This window comes from Podarcis erhardii, assembly GCF_964252035.2.
Source record: "Podarcis erhardii genome assembly, chromosome: 6".
Lineage (NCBI taxonomy): Eukaryota > Metazoa > Chordata > Lepidosauria > Squamata > Lacertidae > Podarcis > Podarcis erhardii.
In genome coordinates this window covers 31,509,711-31,532,761 of record NC_138510.1, presented here as the reverse complement: position 1 = coordinate 31,532,761, position 23,051 = coordinate 31,509,711, and the positions used below count along the sequence as shown (strand labels likewise).

The 23,051-nt window shown below is 42.4% G+C and overlaps 1 protein-coding gene across 7 annotated transcripts in view; it reads left to right on the top strand.

Moving 5' to 3' along the window:
- Nucleotides 1–23,051, top strand: part of CHD6 (chromodomain helicase DNA binding protein 6) — a 113,278-nt gene that overhangs the window by 21,451 nt on the left and 68,776 nt on the right. For 6 of the 7 annotated variants that reach the window (XM_081864705.1, XM_081864709.1, XM_081864708.1 and 3 more), the window contains exons 2-3: nt 16,128–16,257; nt 17,176–17,231. In XM_081864705.1, the coding sequence (XP_081720831.1) occupies nt 17,199–17,231 (33 nt within the window). In that variant the 5' untranslated portion in view covers nt 16,128–16,257; nt 17,176–17,198. Of the gene's footprint in view, nt 1–16,127; nt 16,258–17,175; nt 17,232–18,573; nt 18,594–23,051 lie in introns of those variants that run through there. The other variant, XM_081864710.1, reaches the window with a different exon arrangement.

Here is a 23,051-nt window from a genome sequence, read left to right as displayed (position 1 = left end):
CACCAGCATGACTAAGCCGCTTCTGGTGAACCAGAGCAGTGCACGGAAACGCCTTTTACCTTCCTGCCAGAGTGGTATCTATGTACACTTGCACTTTGACATGCTTTCGAACTGCTAGGTTGGCAGGAGCAGGGACCGAGCAACGGGAGCTCACCCTATTGCGGGGATTCGAACCGGCCACCTTCAGATCGGCAAGCCCTAGGCTCTGTGGTTTAACCCACAGTGCCACCCGCATCCCCCAAAGCAATGTACAATGCAGTAAAAAAAAATGTTCACAGAACAATAGCCCTGTTTAAATATCCCCATTTCAAAAAATTCTTCTTTCTTAATTCTGATCTTAAAATAAGCAGGGATAAGGAACCTGTGGCTCTACTGATGTTGTTGGATTCCAGCTCTTATCAGCCTCAGCCAGCATGGTCAGTGGTCAGTGATGTTGGGGGTTGAAGCCCAACAAACATTTGGAGGGCCGCAGCATCCCCATGCAAACCTGCTTTCTTTTACATACTTCAGTAGTTCAATCAAAATAGACGTGCATCATGTGTACAGTTAGCTTCTTTTGGTGCAGAATTTGGATTACCTTGCTGCTGAATTTCAGTGTGATTTGTTTTAAAGGGCAGTGTACGCACAGACACACTGCCCCTGCCTACTTTTCCTTGGGCCAGCACATTTTTGCATGCCTGTCGGCTGTGAGCCCTGTGCTTTGATTGCCTTGCTGCCCTTGCTACTGCGCTGCTGTTTTGTTTTCTACTTGGCACAAATCCCTGCATCCTTCTGTGTGCCCCAACAATGGAAGGAAGGTGGGGCATTGGGGAAGGGAGTGCAGGGAAAGCGGGGCCTGTTGGCTTCCTAGGAGGCCTGGGTCACATCCTGCTAGGCTTTGCGGCTCTGATTCCCGAGGCAGTGAAGTGAGAACACAACAGAGCTGCCATGCTGGAGTTTCAGCTTGGTTTCCCTCAGCAAATGCACACCCCCACCCACTCCGTACAAGAGCCCGGCAGCTGCAGTGTAGACATAAACAGAACTTGCTGCAGAATGCTGTGGAGAGGAGGTTTGCTTCCTCCATATCTGAAGGCGCTGAATTATCTCTCTCTGCTGCAAAACGCACCTGTCCCTCTCTCCTTTCAAGCATCTTAGCAAATTCCGGGGAAGGGGAGGAGACATTCCTCTGTGGAATTGCCTGGCATGGCTGGCTGCATCTTTCACAGAGAAGCCCTTCCCCCACTCCCCTTCAGTCCACAGGAATGTTGTTGTTTGAGTTCCCACTGGATTGCACCACAGATACCTTGCTTTCAAGTGGCAGCCGCTTTTGCTGGCCAAGACATGTCCGGCTGAGCTGCCCTAGCTGTGAACAAAAGCTGCGAGCTTTCCTCGCAGACCTGAGATGCTGTATGCATCTCTGCTTACTTTGTGGAATTGGAGAAGGGCAACAAGACAGGTGGCGATGCTTCAAGTCATGTACATCAATTAACAGCCTTGCTGCCAGCCAAAATCTCTTATATGGCAGCTGTACCTGCAGGTTCCCGTTCAAAGCCCTAACCTGTCCAGGTTGCTGTTTTGCATATAGACTGAAATTCGGCAAGCTTTCCAGTATTGTGGGTTGTATTGGAAATACACTGCAAGTCATAAATGGCATGTGTAAACGTGCGATTTACTTACTTGTTTTTAAGTATATTTACCCCATTTTTCTTGCAAGTAAACACATTTTAATTTTAAAAACAATGCCCTCCTTTCCCTAAACGTCTGAGGCTGCTAGGAAAGTCACTGTAAAGCACCAACAAAATGTCAAATTACAAAACTGAAATAAGTGTGAGAGAAAACAGTAACATCATAAGACAAACCCACCCCCATAAACTATCATCACCAAAATGGCCACAGTATAACAGATAAAATATATACAGTATAACAGATAAAATAAATCAATGAAAAAGGCACTGGGGGGAAACATACACAAAAACCAGCCATGGCCAAAATTTAAAGCCAAAATGCTACCCTTCCCATGACAAAAAATAGGTTAACGGGGAGCTAGTGGTTGTTCATCAGTATTCCAGAGTGTAGGAGCCACAACAGAAAACACTTGCTCATGTGCCCAGCCACTGCATTATACTTAGCAGGGGAATGTGGAAAAGAAGTATCCAATATGGAGTGGAAAGCTTAAGGAAGAAACATAAGGTGGGTTTTAAGGTACCCAGGTCTCAGGCCTTTTAGGGTTGTAAAGATTTGGATCACCACATTGAATCTAGCTCAGAAACTAGAAGGTAGCCAGCACAGATCAGATAGAACATATAACTCTGGTACTGTTTGCCTCATCCCAGACAATAGTTTAGTGTCAGTTTTAGTTCCACGTAACTAATGTCGTTTTGGATATTGGTGTAGTGAACATGGAGCCGCAGTCGTTGGTCTTAGCTTCTACTGCAAAACTTACTCTGAAATTGCTGCTTCAAAAGCAGAATTTAAAATAAGACAGTTGTTGTATATCTGTTATTCTGCTATCAGGATGTTAGAATGTAAAAGTGGAGTGGCTTATTGGCAGAGCGGCTTATATAATCCTTGGTATCCATTGAATTGTGACACTGGGAGCATTAGAGTCAGTGCATAAGTGTGCTGAATTGCTTGCAAGATTACTTTCATCGTCCTCTTTGGGTGGGTTTGGGTGTGTGTGTGATTGCAGGGGGTTGGGCTAGATGACAGTTCTGATAGTATTAGCAATCACAGCTTTTCTGCAGTAACATGGTATGTATCCCCAAACTGTCCAAAATCTTTATTGGGACAATATCTGTACTGTATTAGGATAAACCATAATGGCAGCGCAGATTCTGAAGGGCTAGTACAATGTGGTTCCATTGACTCATATCTGTCAGGATTGATGCTGCCACGTTCTAAGACAGCTAAAACCTCTGACCAGTCCCAGCTTGATGACTGTTACTGATAGAGACTCTGCTGTGTCTGTAAAATTGCCATCTCTCTGTGTGATATTTTTCATTGGGAAGCCTGCTTAGTTCAGGCTTGTTTTTGACTCAATATAAACAATTCGTTTGGGTGGTTTGTGCATTTGGAAGTATAGCTTTCACTAAAAGGTGCTGGGAAGGAGTCATGTGTATGGAGTCAGGGGCATGGCTTCAATATTCAGTTAAATGGTGTTGTTTTTGAAAGGACACCTTGGTTCTTGAGGGAAATTAGTATGCTTTGTGGCAATTGAGGAGGGATGCTTCTAGCTGCTGATTGGATGGCAAAACATCTGTGAACCCATGAAATGGCATTAAAATCCTTGCCATAAAGCAAAGTCAACGGTTTTATGGACACAACTAACTTTGCAGCCTGTAAAAAACAGGCTTTAAAACTCTTGTGAGTATTCCTTCAGTGACCTGAAGATTTAATCGGAAATGGGCAGGATTTTGAATGAGATGTCCAAGGCCCGGGTTGTGCAGCTGTTCAGTTTTATTCTAGTCATTGTACTTATTTTACACATTAACCTTTTCTTCTCTAAACAAGGTATCATTTCGGAGTTTTTGAGTCTGCTAAGTTTTGGAGATGTGATAAATGTTAACACATATGTTACACAGGGAAAAACCCATAGCTCAATGGTAAAGCGCATCTTTTGCATGCAGGTTCAATTCATGGCTTTACCTGGTGTTAGTTCATTTTTAAAGATTTCAGGCCTCAGGGCTGGGAGCTGAGATCCTAGGAATCTGCTGCTGGGAAAGAAGATGGCGCTAGGCCAAATGAACCAGTACTTTATACTCTGTATAAAGTAGTATGCATGCTCTTCTATAATATTGTTTGCAAGTGTGTGTGCATGGTCTAATTGCAGGTGTGTGTATAATTGCAGGTGTGTGTGCATGTTGTGTGTGTGTGTGTGTGTGTGTGACAGAGAGATAACGTGGGAGCAGTTGCATGTTTTTAAAATGGATTAAATGGTGTTTCAAAATCTAAACATTAAAAATACCTATTCATAAATATCAACACACCCACCCCACTCACACATGAAAATAAAAAGTTCACCACAGCCAATCAAAAAACAAACAACCACACTCTAGGCCAACCCTAACCTCTCTTACCACCAAAGGAATGCAAGCGAATAGTAAAGAGAACCTGCACAAGCGACACCGACACAAACCCCCCCACATACATTAAGTAGAACAGAAACATTGCCACCCGACCCCAGTCACCAAGCCCCCCTCCACCTCTTTTCCCCTTTTCTTCCTAATGTAATACTAATGTCTCAACAAATGAAACCGATCTGTAGAAAATGTAACTTGGGGGAAAAGACATTGCACATACTTTTGTAAACCAAGAAATCTTTAATAAGAAATATGTTTTTTAAAAAAACAACATTAAAAATATCTTTGTGGGTTTAAAAACTAACTTCCCTTTTAGTTCATCTTCAGGTTTTCCCTGGTTGTTGGGTGAACTAAAAACAAAACAAAACCATGTGTTCAGTAGCTGGCCCATTTTTTTAATGCCGAATGTGTCTCAGTACAGGTGTGTTGATGGGAAACACAGCAGGCACTGATTAGATTGTGTGGAAACTCAGGGGGTTTCCATACGGTGCCATCCAGGGCACATTGAGCCAAAGGATGCGGGTGGCGCTGTGACCTAAACCACTGAGCCTCTTGGGCTTGCTAATCAGAAGGTCAGTGGTTCAAATCCCTGTGACGGGCTAAGCTCCCGTTGCTCTGTCCCAGCTCCTGCCAACCTAGCAGTTCAAAAGCACACCAGTGCAAGTAGATAAATAGGTACCACTGCGGCGGGAAGTAAACGGCATTTCCGTGCACTCTGGCACTCATCACAGTGCTCTGTTGCGCTAGAAGCGGTTTAGTCATGCTGGCCACATGACCCGGAAAGCTGTCTGTGAACAAATGTCGGCTCCCTCGGCTTGAAAGCGAGATGCGCATCTCATCTCAAAGTCGCCTTTGACTGGACTTAACCATCCAGGGGTCCTTTACCTTTCTTTTACATTGAGCCAAATGCATTACAAAATGGCAGTTGTAGAAATGGCAGAACAGTAACTGAAAAGCCAAATAGTGCACAAATAAACAAAAACAACAGTGTGAAAACTAAAGAATTGCGTATTTTAAACCAGTTGATTGATTTCACAAATGTGATAAAAATACAGAAACTTACTCCATCACTCAGAAAATTGTCCAAACAAATGGCTGGCTCACAGGGAAGGCAAGATAAACAAAACATTGTATTTAGATAAAGATTACGGTTTGTGCCGAAAGGGGACTTTTCTTTCTTTAACGTAGATACGTACCTTGTGTGTAGCTGATGCACATCTGTTTTCTCACCAAGAATTTAGGTAAGTATTGACAAGAGATCATTGCCATTCTTAGTTTCAGATAGCTGCTAGACTGGTATGATGGCAATTCGCTTCCCACGTGCACCTTGTCTTGAACTTCCTGGAGAAATGGAGAAAATAGTGGTTGTTCTGAGCCTCTTCCCTTGGTAGCAGTGGCGTAGCGTGGGGGGTGCAGGGGGGGCCGGCCGCACCGGGCACAACATCTGGGGGTTAGGGTTAGGGGGCGTAAATCCACGGGTTAGGGGGCGCAAATCCATGGGTTAGGGGGCGCAAATTACTTGCCTTGCCCCGGGTGCTGACAACCCACACTACGCCACTGCTTGGTAGCCTGATCTGTTGTCCAGGTCATGCCATTGGGATGATTAGTTCATATTTCCCTCGCTTTGTCGTATATGCTAGGGATCCTGTGGGGATTGTCTTTGTTGCTTTGTTATTGTTGGCATCCGTCTTTCTTGGGAGACAGTGGAGGAGTTGCGCTTTTGCGGGTGAAGTCAAACTGTTGGAAGATTTCAGCGCCTGCTGTATGGGATAGACATGTTTTGTTGCAGCTGGGGCAGATGAAGGCATCCGGTTGTGCTGCTGCAGATGAACCATGGTGTTTCTTCTCTCTGCGCTCCTTCCTGCTCTGTGTAACAGAAATAATATATGTACATTTGGATATTACAAGGGGTTTGAGTGGCATTAACCAAATACTTTCTGAGTGAAGGCTTTCTGACAGATTTCTGAATACAAATTCATGGAAGCTAAGATTATGAATGGATACTGATGGTTATGTGCTACCTACTTCCAGGTTCAGACACAACATCTCTCTGAATATCAGCTATTGGAAAGCAACAACAGTCTTGGTCTCGATTCCTGTTTATCAGCTTCTAAAAGATTTCTAGTTGGCTGCTGTATGAAAGAGGATGGTGAACAAAATAGGTATTTTATGCATACATACAAACAAACAAACAAACTTTTATTTGTATGCCACCTTTCCATAGTTCAAAACATGCTCAGGTGGTTTACAACATGAAAAAAATACATAACCTCAATGCAACAAAAGTAGTCTTAAACAATAAATTAAACATTTAAAAATGCTAAACCAAACTGAACAATTTGCTGACTCTTCTTAGGTGTCTGGGCTTATAAGGTGTGTACTGGTACAGTGGTGCCTCGCAAGACGAAAAGAATCCGTTCCGCGAGTCTCTTCATCTTGTGGTTTTTTCGTCTTGCGAAGCAACCCTATTAGCGGCTTAGTGGATTAGCGCTATTAGCGGCTTAGCGGCTTAGAAAAAGGGGGGGGGAGCGAAAAAAATCGCAGGAACTCGCAAGACATTTTCGTCTTGCGAAGCAAGCCCATAGGGAAATTCGTCTTGCGAAGCGCCTCGAAAAACGGAAAACCCTTTCGTTTAGCGGGTTTTTCGTCTTGCAAGGCATTCGTCTTGCGGGGCACCACTGTATGATTTTTAGCCAGTCACGAGAACCCCAGAAATACTTCCTCCTCTTCCTCCCTCCTTTGGCTGGCCCCTTGCACCTCTGCCTTTCAGCCTTATGAAGTTCAACAGGCTGCTCATTTTGCAGAGAATCCTTCTGCCGTAGGAATCCTCTGATACAGAGTTCCAGATTCCAGCTTGACATCTGGTGGCAATCTGACTGCCTTGAGGGATTTTTTTAAATAATTACCTTTGCTACCAGATGCACTTTTTTGATTTGCGGTATTTCTGCACTAAACTTTTCTCGAGGTCAGTGCCAATACGTGTAAATTGGAATTTATTTCTAATAGAAAACGTCAATTTTTTAGAGAAATTGGTTTTGTTTTGTTTTGTTTTGTTTTGCAGTTGGTGTAATTTGCTATAGTTCTAATAAATTAATGTCTTAAATAGTGTTTGTGACTTGACAGGGTGGAACTGTGGTGTTCTCTGGTCACAAAAAAACCAATTATGGAAGAACCTGTTACCATGGTATTTCTAGTGTTGATCCTAGTGAAGCTCTCTTCTTTATGGGTTCTCTGTTTAGCTGGGCTTGCACCAAGCTGTACGGTTATTTTCTGTTGTTGTTCCATATGTATGTTTTGAAAACACTATAAACAAAGATTAAATATAATTCACAGTTATTTGACAATAATTGACCTTGTATTTTTGATACATTGGTCAGATGCCCAAGTCGTATGTTTCCTGTTCAGCATGATGCATTGGCATAGATGCCATATATTCACTGGGTGCAAAATGAGTCTGCTTGGATTTTGGGGCGGCGTGGAAGGTGGTCGGGACATTTAATGCCTATATTTTACCAGTTCCACTGGGAGTTGGTAGATTTTGGGGCCCAGTTTAAAGTGCTAGTACTGATCTTTAAAGCCGTAAAATGTTTGTGGCCAGTTAATCTGACTGACTATCTTCACCAATATGAACCCACCCATGCAGTTACAAAGCTTTAACGTCCCGCTTTGTAAAATTTAGATTGGCGGGCATAAAAGGCACAACTCTTTCAGAGGCAGCCTCTCCTCTGTGAAATTCCTTCCCAACACATCTGTGTGTATGACCCATCAGTACAGGATTTTAAAGGGATCTTAAATACCCACTTATTGCAAGCTGCTTTTTCATAAAGATTTTATGAGCTGCTGAAATTGTTTGAAATTGTTCTAGCTGATTTATAATGGCACATTGCTGGCCTACGTATTGGTTTAAAGTACTGTGTCAAACAGGTGCTTTTAATGAAAGGTGATATTGTATGATTATTTTATGTAAGCTGCTTTTTAAGGGCTTTGCTAAAAATATTTAAGTAAAATAAATAAATAAAAACACAGCCAGTCATGCTTTGGAAGTATGCTTTCTGTTCCTCTGTAGGGAATCTGCTTGCTCTCTGCGCTCTGTTGTCCTTTCTTGCTTTTGCATGTTGCCTGCCTTGGGAGCTGTTGTCTTTCAGGTGTTGCTTCACCCTGTAGAGACCATGTCATTTCCTGTCTCTCTTTCAATCTGCACCTTTGCATCATGAAATGCTAAGGGATAGAGAACTGGCTCTACTCGTGCCCATTAACTGCTGTCCTCTTCCCCTGGTATTTCCCCTGGTATATTGCTGTCAAGAATGATAGCCCTCCGCCTAAGTGATGAGGAAGAATAAATAAATTTGGGCCAGCCAGACGACATCACCACCACCACATTTATATCCCATCTTTACCCAAGGGAGCTCAAGGCAGCACATATGGTTCCCCCATCACCATTTTATATTTGCAGCCCAAGATCATTGAGTAAGATTCATGGCTGAATGGGAATTTGAACATGAGTCTCTCAGAGCCTAGTCCAGCACTCTGAACCACTGAACCATGGGTGGGATTCATCTAATCACTCCTTTCAGCAGAAGCCCTGTGCAATGATTTCTGCTTGTACAACAGGGATTTCCTTCTCTCTTCCTCTTTCACGTCCAAGGGTGGGTGTGAGTCAGGAAAACCTTCAGAACAGTATACAGTGAGAGGAGAGAAGACCATTCCATTTGGAAGGCTCCAATGCTGTACTGATGGAATGATTGGAAGTGTGCGATATTGAATTCTACCTTATGAGCCTTACCATTAGAACAAGTTCCACATGTCTCATCATCAGGTCAAACCACGTGATGTTGAGAAAACAGGCAGGGAGATAGTTTTTTGAATCTGCTCTTGGGAACTGAGGGCTGTGCCTAGATTCAGCAAGTAGCAAATACCTGGTGGAAAGTTTTTAAACCAGCCTTCTCTACCCACTCACCCACTCTGGTGAGTAACTCTGCAGTAACAACAAGGGTTGTTTTTTTGTAGCTGGGAAGAACAGTTTTCTTCGCAAGAGTAGCTTGCCTCAAGCTAGAAATAACTGTTTGCCTTTTAGAAGAACGATATGCACTCCCTGCTCCGTGTTGCAGGCATGCCACTTTCTACCATGTGACTCAGCAGTGTATGTTGACTAGTTATGGATCCTTCACCTGAATGTGCTTTCTGCTAGTGTCCTCTCCTGCATACTAGTTCTGTGAGCTTGCCCTTTCTTTTTACTCAGGATAACCTTCCCTGCAAACTTGAGCTTCGTCTACCAGGTTACCCAGTTTGTACACTGAGGACTATTGCAGACACATACTAGGAGGGATCACCACTAAGTTCCAGATTTTATTATCAAATTTGCATGATCATATAGTGGATCCAGTTGGAGCCCATTCAGGGGTGTGGGTGGCCATAGCATAATCTGGACCTGGAGGGTTTGAGTAGGTATCTTGTTCATGAAGTACCAGTAAGCAAGGCAGTACAGCTTTGTTGACGAGAGAAAGGCAGAAGGCCAGCAGTCCAGGGGTTTTATGCTACCAGGTGGCTGATACTACATGTACCTCCTCCTTTCTGTATCTGAAGAAGGCTCTGAGGCTTTAGCACACACAGCTCATAGTAGCGTTTCAGGCTGGGTCCAGCCTAAGGCCCTCAGGCTTCTGCTTCAAGTCCCAGAGTCCCTGAGGTTATCTTGCACCTTAAAGGTCTAGCTTTACTTTTAGAAATCTGCTGTGGACAAATTAACAGATTGTTGCTGTGATGTGAATACATAATGGCATACTGACAAGCTGCTAGTACCAAGATTAGTACTGTAGTACTGCTAGCGCAATTGTGATTTCAACTGCAATGCAGAAGTTGTTTATGCATCTTTTTGCTTGTTTGTTTTTGCAAATCTGGCCTCGTGGGTCTGAATGAGTCACTTTTCATAGCTGAAAAGTACGTGATGGGTAAGAGATATTTGTCAACCTCTGATTGAAATCTGCTGCCGACAGTCCAGCAAAACTTGGCTGTGGCTATACAGTGGAGCATTTGTGGTCCTTGCATTTCTTACTCTGTCAGCTGTGTAGCTTGAGGCTACCATGGATAGTATCTGTTCTAAAGTAGATTGAAGTGGATTTTGTGGATTCGGTAACAGCTTTTCTCCTGTATGTGTTATGTGTCTCTGAGAATTCCCAGGAGAACCCAGACGGAAAGGATGCATAATTGGAACTTGATTTTGTTTCAGCCTCGTTGGAGGAATGTGTCACACTTGGGAAAATGAAAATAAATCAAAGAGAGCAGGGTAATAGGCAGATGCTTCAATCCCAGCAATGGTACTAGCAGAGAGTCGGCTACTTAGAACAGCCTCAGTGATGATTCAGTTGCCCAGTCTGATAGTCTCACCTGTTAGGAAATGTTTATTTCTGGCTGTGTTGAATGTAGCTTGATGCTCCTGCTTCTGCTTATGGGATGATTTTGCATCTTGATAAGGAATATCAATAGTATACTGAGTTAACATAAAAACCATAATGGAATGAAACATAAAATCTGTCCATTTCTAATAATTGGCAATGAAGTTCAAATTAAACAGTCGAAACACTTAATGTAGTACACCGGCAAAAACACCCTTATCTTCATGAGAAAACTGCAGCTTCATTAGAAAATTAGGCAGCCTTGTTTGAGATTAAACAGAGATTTTAATCTCTGTATATTTAATGCAGAAGCGGGGATGTTGGCATATCTGCTTGTCAAAGTGTACAGGTGGATCTTAAACTGGGATGCTGGGAGGTTTTGCACACAGGAATAGTGCAGTAAAGGAACAAAATCTGGCAGCTCTTTTAGGGATAGAGGAGAGGCATGTGCTTAGTGGTGATGGTAAAATTCATGTCCCTCATGAGATGGCCTGCCAAAGTGCCACTGTGAAAGTACACAATTGGTTATTGGAGGTCAAAAAAGGGTTTGGGGCACAAAGAAAAACCTGCTTTGTAGGAATGTAGCCTTTATCCCCATCAAAGCAACAACATGGAGGCACAAATGAATAGGTTGTAAAGCAGGATGAGTTAGGAAGAAACATGCAGAAAAAAATAGTACTGATGATAGATGAAGAATAATAAGAAAGGAGATATACAACTGGGACTTAAGCTCCTGGACAGTAAGAAGATAATGTGGCAAGTAAAGCTGCATAACAAATGAAGCATTGCTCAAGTGGTGTGCCATGATTTTTGCAAATATATTCCTTTTTCTCCAGCACTGTGCTCAGTTCTGCTAGTTTACAGCAGAAGGCAGCTGTGCACAGTATTGATGGGTAGGCACCTGAGAAATCTTACATGTTTGTGTGGTTTTAGTTAAGGGGATGAATTAACTTTACATTGCATAAATGTACAAATAATGCTTTAAAAACGACTAACACGTGGTTTGGATGCAGCTACTCTCTTCTGCAAGAGTGGAGTTACCTATTGATATGGTCTGCCCTCTGAGACTTAATGGAATCTGATGGCTTCCTGAATGCTGGGAGGGATTTTCTAGCTGACATGGCTAAAGCTCAAGTCTCACTTGTGGAATGGTGAGATGCACAGAGCCGTTGACACAATTGCTCCTGAGTACTATTTGCTATCTCTGGAGTGTGTAGGTCAACATGGTACTCTAGTGACCAGCACGTGACAAAATATGAGGGTCAGCAGCTAGAGCTCAGGTGGCATACATCTCAGTACAGACGAGGTTGCACCATCGGGACTACCATACGGTAGTGAAGAAAGCTTGGTTCTCCGCCACCATCACATCCATCTGGCAGATGAATGAGGTTTTGTCATCCAGGCAAGAGAGCATTGCTCTGACATCTTTGGAGACCTGCTGCAACAACTTTACAAGGCACTTTAGAGACAAAAGTGTTTAGACAGTGGTGGTGTCCAGTGCACTGTCCATTTCATTTGTACTGGATCACTTTCAATTATTGTGGCCTGAGGATGTGACCAGCTGCTTGAAAAATTGTATCTGGCCACCTGCCCCCTTGACCCTTCCCCATTTTGGCTTCTTAGAATTTATCATGCTAATCTCTGCAGTGGCTTCCAGTTCACTTCCTAGCCTAAGTCAGTGTGCAGATCTTGTCGTTTAAAGCCTAAAAAGCTTGAGACAATTTTACCTGATGGATCTCCTCCTCCTGTACTAATTTAAATATTGAGAGGCTCTGCTGCAGGTGCCCCCACCAAGAGAAATTATGTGGTTAGCTACCAGGTAAAGGACCTTCTTTGTATTGGCACTTGGTTATAGAATGCCACCCCCAGAGACGATTGCCTGGCACCTTCCTTGTGGTCTTTTCAGTGGCAGGTGAATACATTTGCAATCCACTGATTTTTAGATCTGTATATGTTTTTAGTGATGCTGTGTGCTGTTTCTACCGCTGGAATTTTTATCCTGTTTTTATTCTGTGGTTTTTGTTTTATTTTATTATGACACTGGGTAATATTTTATCTTAGACATACTTAGAGTAAGGCCCATTGAAATTAATGCACTTAAGTGGATTTACTGTAATCAATATTGGATATCACCCACCATTGTTTGGCAACTTACAGATAAAATATTTTGTAATGGGATTCTTATCCTTTTGGCGCTGCGTGCTTGTTGGTAGTTGAGAGATCATCATATGCACTTGATGATATGTTAAATTTGCACAGCTGAGGCAGGTTCTTTTGATACTTATGAAGGGTGTACTTGAGCTGGTTTGCAAATCATCTCTTGGTTAAAATCTTTGTACCTAATGGATGCAGCAAATTTGAGGCTCTTGGGCTTTAGAATAAGAGGTAAAGTAAAATCAACTTTGCTGGGTCGTCCAGCGTTTCTGGGCTGGTGCCATCCTGTGGAGACTGGGTAGCTTTGCAGCCTTGTGCAAGCTTGATTTAGAAAAAGAAAAAGATGGAGAGGCTGCTTAATGCTTCCAGGAAGCTGAGACAATCCTCTCCTTGCTCCAGACATGCCTTCCAGGGTTCCCTGACCCCACCTTTCTCTGGCTTTGCTGAGGCATGATTTCCATAACTGATTCCCCCCCTTCCCACTCCACCCAATTAAGATGCCAGTAATGAAGCCCAGATTATGCATGCATGGTGGAAATTTGACCTGCAGAAAATTCCCAGCATGCTGTGCTCAACTAGCCTGCTCCTTGTTCTCTGGCTTCTCCCTGCTGCTGTGTTGCTTGCCGTGTTCTTTGTCACATGGCTTTCGCCTCCTAGCTGGGGAGCTACTGTGCGGCTGTAACCACTTTGGAGTAGGAAAGCAAAAGAGACACAAAAGAGATCTCCGTTGCTTGTGGGAGCAGCATCAGCCCAGTTTCTCCACCTGAGCCAAAAATGCTGAGCGTGGTTTAAGCAGGGTTATTCAGAAGGGCATCGATATTGTTCTTCCAGAAGCTGTAATGATCTTCAAATTGAGATTTAATTTTTAGAAAAAAGAGTTGTGTGTTGGATTTATTTATCAACAATAAAAGAAATTAACAAATAATCTGGTGGCCTTAGACTTTTTGGTCTGTTCATCCCTCTGCCCTAGCAATCTACCAGCAACTCTAGCTTTATAGCAGCCAGTTTATTTCATTTAGTTACTGAATATATTTACTGTGGTACCTCGGGTTACAAACACCTCAGGTTACAGACTCTGCTAACCTGGAAGTAGTACCTCGGGTTAAGAACTTTACCTCAGGATGAGAACAGAAATCACATGCCTGCGGCACAGAGGCAGCAGGAGGCTCCATTAGCTAAAGTGGTACCTCATCTTAAGAACGGTTTCAGGTTAAGAATGGACCTCTGGAACGGATTAAGTTCGTAACCAGAGGTACCACTGTGTGTGTGTGTGTGTGTGTGTGTGTGTGTGTGTCTATGTGTGTGTGTAATAATTTTTATTGATTTTCTTGTCTCATAACAATTATTCAATATCATCATTTAACATCCATTTTCTGCTTTCCCCCTCTCCCTGTTGACTTCCTCCAACTTCCATTTCTGGTTTGTTACATCAAATGTTACATTCTGCTGTTTATACAAAATGATCTGTTATCACTAATTATATTTCTTGTTCTCTGTAAATAAAGTTGTAAATGTTTATTTAAATTCTGCCAACGAGTCCATTTTTATTGTTGTTTCTGCAAGTATGTTGTAAAGGGTTCCCATTCTTTTCCAAAGTCACTATTGTCCTTTTCATGCAATTTGTCCGTATACCACTGTATATCTCACCTTTCCTCCAAGGAGCTCAGTATATACCGTATTTTTCACTCTATACGACGCTCTTTTTCCCCTCCAAAAATGAAGGGGAAATGTGTGTGCGTCCTATGGGGCGAATGCAGGCTTTCGCTGAAGCCTGCAGAGCGAGAGGGGTCAGTGCGCACCGACCCCTCTCGCTCTCCAGGCTTCAGGAGAGCCCCAGCGCCAGCCCCACAAGGTCGGGGGACAGCGGGGAGGCGGAACGCCGCCATCCTGCTGTCTCCCGATGTGGTTTGGAGGCTGATATATTTTTTTCTTTATTTCCTCCCCCCAAAAAACTTGGTGCGTCCTATGGGGCGAAAAATACGGTACTTCTCCTCTTCCCCATTTTATTCTCATGTTATCCCTGTCAAACTAAGAGGCGGTGACTCTGCCCAGGGCCACACAGTGAACTTCACTGATGAGTGGGCATTTGAACCCTGATCTCCCAGCTCTTAGTCCATCACTCTAACCACTGCACCACACTGGGTCACAGTGTAACTCAAGCAATGCCCAACAGTTATCAGTGTACAGGTCATTTCTCATGTAGCTCTATTTTTCTGCTTCTTCGTTCGTTTATTAATACTTATATTGATTGTTCATTTTAAAACATATGAACAGGAAGAGGTGTGGAAAGGAGGAAAAAGGGGGCAAGAGAAAAGATACAAATTGGGATGTAATCAGTGTTGTTTTTTCTGGAAAAAAGTTGGGGGAACTCACCATGAAGTTAGTTTATCACAGTACCAGTCACAGTGGCATTCCACACACCCACACACCCAGCAGTGGCTAAATGTAAGATGTGATTAATAAACTCAAGCAGACAGTGATCTGAATTACAGATGGCTCAACTTTATTAACTACAGATATAGGTGGATTTTTGGTTCAGGCATTGGGCGTATATGCATTCCCGCTCCCAGCCCCCTGGACAAAATAATAATAATAATTATTTAATTTAAACATGCTCAAAAATACCGCTGGATTTAATAGTGATCATAAATGCCTCAGGTCATAGCATTTTTTTATATTCAGAGTTTGGAACTATTATTGTTGTTGGGCCTGGGCACAAGAGACAAGCGGTGTAAGCATAGAGTTCTGTGTATACTGCCAAATGTTTCTAAATATGTATTTGTGAGTTGCTCTCTGTCAAAACAGGATCTTCAGTCCATTGAACGATTGAGGATGGAGACTCTTATGAAGAGCCCTGTTCTTTTGCCAGCACTGTGAACTGCACCACCCATTTCAGTACTTGGGAAACTGAAGTGAGCTTGGATTTGGTTTTCACCCATCCAGGACATAAAGTTCAGAAGGCAAAGTAAATCTCTGTGTCAGAGAGATCAACTCCAGGGCTGAAACCAGAGTAGGTGGGCATGGCATTTAGAATTTATTGCTCTGCAACACAAATTGAAGCAGGGGTAGAGCTATTTGAGGGTTGCTTGCAGTATATAGCACATGGCCTCTTTTGCATCTCAAAGAGGTTGGGCTTCCAGTTGACTGTACTTGTTTATAGTCATCAAACCAACCTTGTCAGTGAAAACCCCCTGCATCCCTTGAAATGAGCTCTGGGAAAGTTGGGAGAACCCCCAAAACAGCATGGAGAGGGAGGGTAGAGGGGAATCACTCCGTCTGGCAAGCAGCAATGCTTGCACAAATGGAACATTTGTAATTACACAATGTTAAATTCCACCCACAGCATACACATAATTGAACTTGGCATATGGCTGATTGTCATGTTTCCTGCCAGTCTTATTTCAACCTTAACTACTACACCACTCTGTCACATGTATTGTTTTGATATTTAATGGATACCATTTATTTCCTAATTGTGCTGCTAGGCTGACTGTGTCTCTTTTGGTTATGTCCCTTCCCCTTCCAGGATACTGAAATGAGAATGGCCTGGCTCTGACCCCAGAGTGTGCACATTCTTCTTTTCCCCGCTTTCCAACTAAAGAAGATCCTTCATCCCTCTCCTCCTCAAAGAAGGCAATGTATTGCTCCTGGAGAAGGTAAATGCATGTTTCTCAATCTGCATAGGTATGGGAGAGCAGGAAGTGTTGCCGGACTTTTATAGGGCCATATTTTCAAGTGGGAAAGGATATTTTTAATTGGTAGAGTACTTTCTTTTGTTTCTATAAAGCCCCAGGATGATGATGATGATGATGATGATGATGATGATGATTGATAATAATAAATGTTTTGTACCCCACCCATCTGACTACTTTGCATCCCAAAGCAATTGCACACATTGCACAACATCTAATAGTGTTTATACTCAGCAGGTCACTAACCAACTCTCTCCCTCCCTCTTTAGCGTATCTGTATGTTGTATGCATTAACTGTCCCCCCATTACATTTTTAAATGTAGAATTAAATAAATCTTAGACGTATCATTAAGGTGCATAATGCATGAAGTTCCCAAAGGATCTGAATGGCTAAGATTTGGAAGACCTCTACTTAACACTCTGAGAAATCCCTGTTTGACATCAATGGGATGGACAGACCCCTGATAAGCCTTCAAGGGCTGGGGAGATAGAATTTTCCATGACCATAAGCAATGCTGACCGGGTCTGGTGGGAGTCCAATCACATCTGGAGGATGGCAGATTCCCCATCCCCACTGTAGAGTTATAGCTGTAATGAGGAAATTTCAAAACTATCTATCTATCTATCTATCTATCTATCTATCTATCTATCTATCTATCTATCTATTGTATGGCTCCTAGTCATGTAAATCAGTGCCACAGGGTTATCTGTTTAGACTCCAAAAGGCCCTTCCTTCTTGAGTAATACAGAGTATTTTTGAGCAGGACTTATATCTGAGTGTGTCACTGCTCTTTAGAGAGGGTGCTGTATTAAAAATACTTTACAAGCAGTTCTTGTGTGCTTTCAGTGTTAACATGACCTTTTTGTCTTGTGTTTTTACAGAAGTAATATACACCCCAAATTTGATGATAATGAAAATACAGAAGAAAGAAAAACAGGTTGGCAACCCTTTCCTTTGTCAATCTCTCTCTCTCTCTCTCTCTCTCTCTCTCTCTCTCTCTGTGTGTGTGTGTGTGTGTGTGCAAGGGAGGGAGAGGGAGAAGGAGAAGCATTCCCTAGGGTCCTTTATTCAACTGGATTTGAGGAAGTTGAGTCCTTTTTGCCATATGGCGAAAGGAACCTCCTTAACAACTTTAGTTTCTGTGGGCAGCAGAATCTCCAAACCTCTTAATGTGAATAGCTTGCTTAAACCTAATCCCACTATCATGCAGTTTAAATCCTAGGAAGTGCTATCATAAGATAAACAATTTTTAAAATATAAATGCAAGTCCATAGTTGCAGTTCATTGTTAAATTCCTTACTGTGGTGTAGTGGCTAAGAGAATGAGTTATGAATCAGAAAGTCCGTAGTTCAAATCTTGCCTCTGCCAGGAATCCCATTAGATGACTTAGACAAGCAATTCCTTCTCTGCCTCAGTCCTCCTTTCTGCAAAACGGGAATAATAATATTGCCTTACCTTACAGCAGGGGTGGGGACGCTTTGGTTCTCCAGATGTTGCTGAACTACAACTCCCATCTTCCCTGGGCGCTGCCCATGCTTACTGGGACTGATGTGAGTTGTAGTTCAGCAATATCTGGGAGGCCCAAGCTTCCCCACACCTGCCTTGCAGTGTTCTTGTAAGGATTTTAACAAGATAATGACAGCTGCGGCATTATAGGGGGCTGGACTAGATGACCCTTGGCAGTCCCTTCCAATTCTACAATTCTCAATTCAATTTAAAGACTTATAAGCACTATTCAAATGCTAAGTGTTGTTTTTGTTATGGATAGTAACTTACACTTTGTTCCTCTCACAAAAAAATGGCACATACATTAATATGTAGGTAGTATGTGAATTGATTTAAATTTGATCAATCTTTTGAAAGCCAAAAAATTAACTAAAAATTCTTCATGCCTCTGAAAGGCCATTCCTTCCTCTGTGTGTCTGGATCTGCTGCTTTTGCTATGCTGGTGCCATTTATAAACCAAGTATGCCTGAGAGATTGATGAAGCAGCCATCATTGTATTTTCTGTGTGTGCACACTGTCAAACCTAACTGTGGCCTATGTGATAAAGGGAAGGAGCTTGCTTTAATATATGGAAGCATGGAACAAACCAATCTGCTCCGTGCTGTTTTGTGTCCTGCCTTGTTTTAAATGGGGATTTTTAAAGTGAGTTTGTTAGAAAGGAACAAATCTTCTCTTCTAAGCCTGTTCTGAAACAAAGTCTTTAAAGTGATGTTGGCCAACAACTTTATCCCTTTCTGATATTTCAAAGGAACAAAAAGAAACTAAATTCTCACCTGCCGATCCTACTGCTAAGGTTTCTTCCATCATTCTAGTTAACATTGTATCCCAGTTCTTGTCTCTAGAGCAGCACACATTTTGCCACTTCCTAGTTGGTCATGTTGTTCTTCTTTGTTCTTTAAGAAACAGCTGTTTTGCTGGTAGCCTTCTCCCAGCCATGCCCTTTTTCACGCATTGTGCAAATTGATGCAACTTGCTTCTTCTTTTAATGGATGATAAAATGCCCTTTTCTCATTCTCATAGCATTCGTTTTCTGTATCCAGCATATTAATATTATTTATGCTGTTGCTACTCTTTAATTTCTCACCTGCCCTTCACCGTAAGGTCCCAGGGTGGGTTGCAACATTGCAACACAACTTTAACAACAGCTTAAAACAACTTACAGTTACAGAAATAAGATAAGATCTGAAGGCAGCCCTGTTTAGGGAAGCTTTAAATGTTTAGCAGACTATTGTATTTTAATATTTTGTTGGAAGCTGCCCAGAGTGGCTGGGGAAACCCAGCCAGATGGGCGGGGTATAAATAATAAGTTGTTATTATTATTATTATTATTATTATTATTATTAGTCCTTAAAATATGCACCTCAAACGGTCTAAAGCCAGGTTGACATGCCTAATTTGCATATCGTTATTTTGCCCAGTTCTGTATCCAGGATTTAGAAAATGCAGGGGTGTGTGTGGCAGAAACTGAGGGGCACAGATACAGGAAATAGTGACCAGGAGTGTGCAGGGGTACCCATAATTCAGTGACAAAGCACATGTCCTGTGTGTGTGATGTCTTTGGAGCTTCCACTTAAAAATAATTTGGGCAGGAATTATGGGGGAAACTACTTACAGAAAGGGACCAGGTAGACGGATACCGTGCTAGACATACAATTGGTCTGATTCACTGTAAAGCCGCAGTAAAACCCCATCATTAGAAACCGTGCCAGCATGTAGGCTTGGCTGTTGCAACTGAATTCTAAAGGACTGCTCTTGCACCCTGTTCACACAAACACATGTTTTGTCTCATTCCAGTGATGTAGTCAGGCAACTTGATGGGCTTAGGGAGGAGCCCCTCTGTAGATGGTAATGTATATTGCCCCACTTGCTTCAAAACGTGGTAAGCCAGGATGGCTGCATTTGCCCTGCCACCCCAATTCATTCTGCTAAATAGGACCCTTGATATCTGCCTTACAGTCCTGCCTCGATAGCACCACTGCCTAGTTCTTTTTAGCCTTGCAGAGTCTGCACTGCTGCCTTGGGTGTTTTTCTCCTTGCATGGAGCTGGGATGCCAAGATTTATGCTTTCCCTTGCAAGTCTATTTTTATTGTATCCACATAATGCAAGATACCATCAGAGCCTCGGCATTTACATTGCCTCCTTCCTCTTACTAATAATTTCTAGTGAGGCTGTTAAGGGGTAGGTATTGTTGGTGGCCTGTGGGATGTAGCTCCTCCTTTGTGATCTGCAAAAACTTATGATCCCTGGAAGGGGAAAGGACAGGCAGTCAGAAGGGCTGCTGCTACCTTACAGGGAGAGAAACAGCCACTGGTTGTTTTTTCACATATGCAGCAGCCAAAAGTGACCTCTAATGCTGTGTGTTTCCCATACAGGAAGTCTAGGTGGGAGGCTGGCTGAAAGAAATGCTCAGCTGGATGTTCTGGATTTGACATGAGAAATATTTTAAGTGATTTTCAAGGGTTTGTGCTGCAGATGAGGTAATATTAGACAGAGGAATCATTGTGTGTCCCCCCAACACTCCGCCTTCATAATATCAGCATCTTGTCAAAGCTTTTTCTTTCCCCCCACTTTTCCTTCCTCCAGTGCGAGCAAAGGGGACATTCTTGTTCCACTGGTTTTTCTTCACTTGTTGACTAACTTGAGAGTTTTGGGCTTGAAAGAGGGCAGGGGAGAAAGGAGAGCATTCAGGGCAGCAAAACTGGTTATTCTTCTGGGACTGAAAAAATCTCCAATTTAACCTGGAGGTATGACATTAATAATAATAATAATAATAATAATAATAATAATAAATTCCTTCCAGTAGCACCTTAAAGACCAACTGGGTTAGTTCTAGGTATGAGCTTTCGTGTGCATGCACACTTCTTCAGATACCATGTGCATGCACACGAAAGCTCATACCTAGAACTAACCCAGTTGGTCTTTAAGGTGCTACTGGAAGGAATTTTTTTATTTTGTTTTGACCATGGCAGACCAACACGGCTACCTATCTGTAATAATAATAATAATAATAATAATAATAAGGCTTGTCCCCTAGATTTGGGGCTAGTGTGGATTTTAGAAGTGGGGGAGGCTGACATAATGTGCAGGGATCAGAAGTGGAATGCTTTATTAAGCTCTGGTGCGCTTTCGCATGTGTAGTTTTTCTGAATAAAACAGCAAATATGGGTAGCTACTTCGGGGCCAAATTACACATTACACAGTAGTGTGTTTGAATAGCAAACTTAGGTCTGGACACACCTTGTTCTTAACAATAAACAGCTGCAGGGTGGTGGGGGGTCTCCTAATCTGGATTGGGAGGTTAGAGGAGTGTGTGGAAAGGGTTTTTAACCCTTGGTTAACCTTTAGTGCCCCTGTGCTGTTTGGATTAAAAAAAAATCCCTCTTGAAGCTTCTTATTGTCCCTGATGGTACAACTTTGAACCTTCATAAGTTGCCTCTCATTCAAATTTTCAGAATGGTTACATTAAGAAGAAGGGGAGGGAATGCAGTGAAGTAGGTAAAATTACAGGGGGAAAAGAAAAAACCCAGCAACCCATCATAAAACCAACAAGACATAGGGTGGAATTCAACATTGTGCTATTATGAACATTCTGCCTGCACAAGTATTTCAGCTTGCCAGACGGAAGAACCCCCCCCCCTCACTTTTCTGAGGAAATTTCCTGGACCCACCCCCCCTACTGAGCCAGTTCTGGGGCGTGCAGGGTGAGGAGAGGATAAAAATCTCCATTGGGTAAGTGGAAGTCATTGTGCCATGCTTCCACTGATGGAGTTTCTTAGGTGAATGAACCTGCCTAAGAATCAACAGGTGGGCTTGTTGTAGAGCAGTTTGTGAATGACTTGGTCTGCTGGTGTCCATCTAATGGCTTGTTCACACATGTTTTCACTTCTCTTGGCGTTGTCAGAGTTTATGTGAGTAGTGACTGCTGAGAGGGCCTTTTCAGTTGAAGTGCCCCCCCGTGCTAGTTTGCGGACCACCAAAATGTCCTTTGGGTTAGTAAGTTTTTATTTTTTCAGGGATTTTATCTCTGTCCTTGCTGCATATTAAAATCTAATACAGTGGTACCTCGGTTTATGAACTTAATCCGTTCCGGAAGTCCGTTCATAAACCGAAACTGTTCTTAAACCAAGGCACGCTTTCCCTAATGAGGCCTCCCACCGCCGGTGCCCTTCCACCATTCGGATTCCATTCTTAGACCGAGGTAGAGTTCTCAAACTGGGACACTATTTCCGGTTTTGCAGAGTTCGTAAACCAAATTGTTCTTAAACTGGACTGTTCTCAATCTGAGGTGCCACTGTATTCTTAGATTTTAATTGTTTGTTGGGATGTCCTTGCTACCATTGTGGTTTATCTCCACATTTTGATTGTTTTAATGAGACACTTTTGTAAGTCGTTTTGTTAACTTAGAATACCAAGATATAACTATTATGTTAACATGCCTTATGCTAGTCAAAGATGGCTTATCTGGAATGTAATCTGCTTCTAGCTGAATACTTCTTGAGTTTGCTCATAAGTAGTGAGGATTGCTCTTGTTTGGTCTATGCTGGTGGCAATTTATTTCGTTACTTACACCAAAATATGTGCTTCTTGTTTCCCCTCCCCAAAAGAGTTGCAGCTTACAAAATTTAAAATAAGCATGAAAATAATAATGTCCCGTAGTTAAAACACCATTACCAGACGAAGAGCAGCATCAGTAAGGAAAAACACGAAAGGTTGTTTTGTTAGCGTAAGCTTTTTGACTTCCACAACAGAATTTCCTCTCTTTTCTCCCTATGTGCCACTCAGATCTGCTTGGACGATTGGCGAAAACCACAGAACAGAGTTTGGGAGCGAGTGGGGTGGGGAGGAGAGGGAGGGGAAGTTCTGTTGCAGAACTCCTAATGTTGGATACAACCCTTAGAGGCAAAAATATTATTTGTATTTCAATAGATTTATTTTTATATTGTTTAAATTTTATTATAGGTTTTTTTTTTACTTTTTAACTAGTATCTTGTCTGTTTTTAGCTTTCTGTATTTTACATGTGTTGTTTTAATTTGTGTAAGCTGCTGGTTTGAGTTCCAGTCTGGGAAAGAGGTGAGATGTAAAGAAATATAATAATAAATTAAGTTCTAGCAAGAACTGAATTAAAAGCTTGTTTCAAGAGAACTAATATTGGAATACAACTAGGGAGAAAGATACCCACTTAAAGCAGTGAAGTTCCACATATGGGGTACACCGCAGAGAAAAAACCCTCTCGTTCAATCTACATTTTG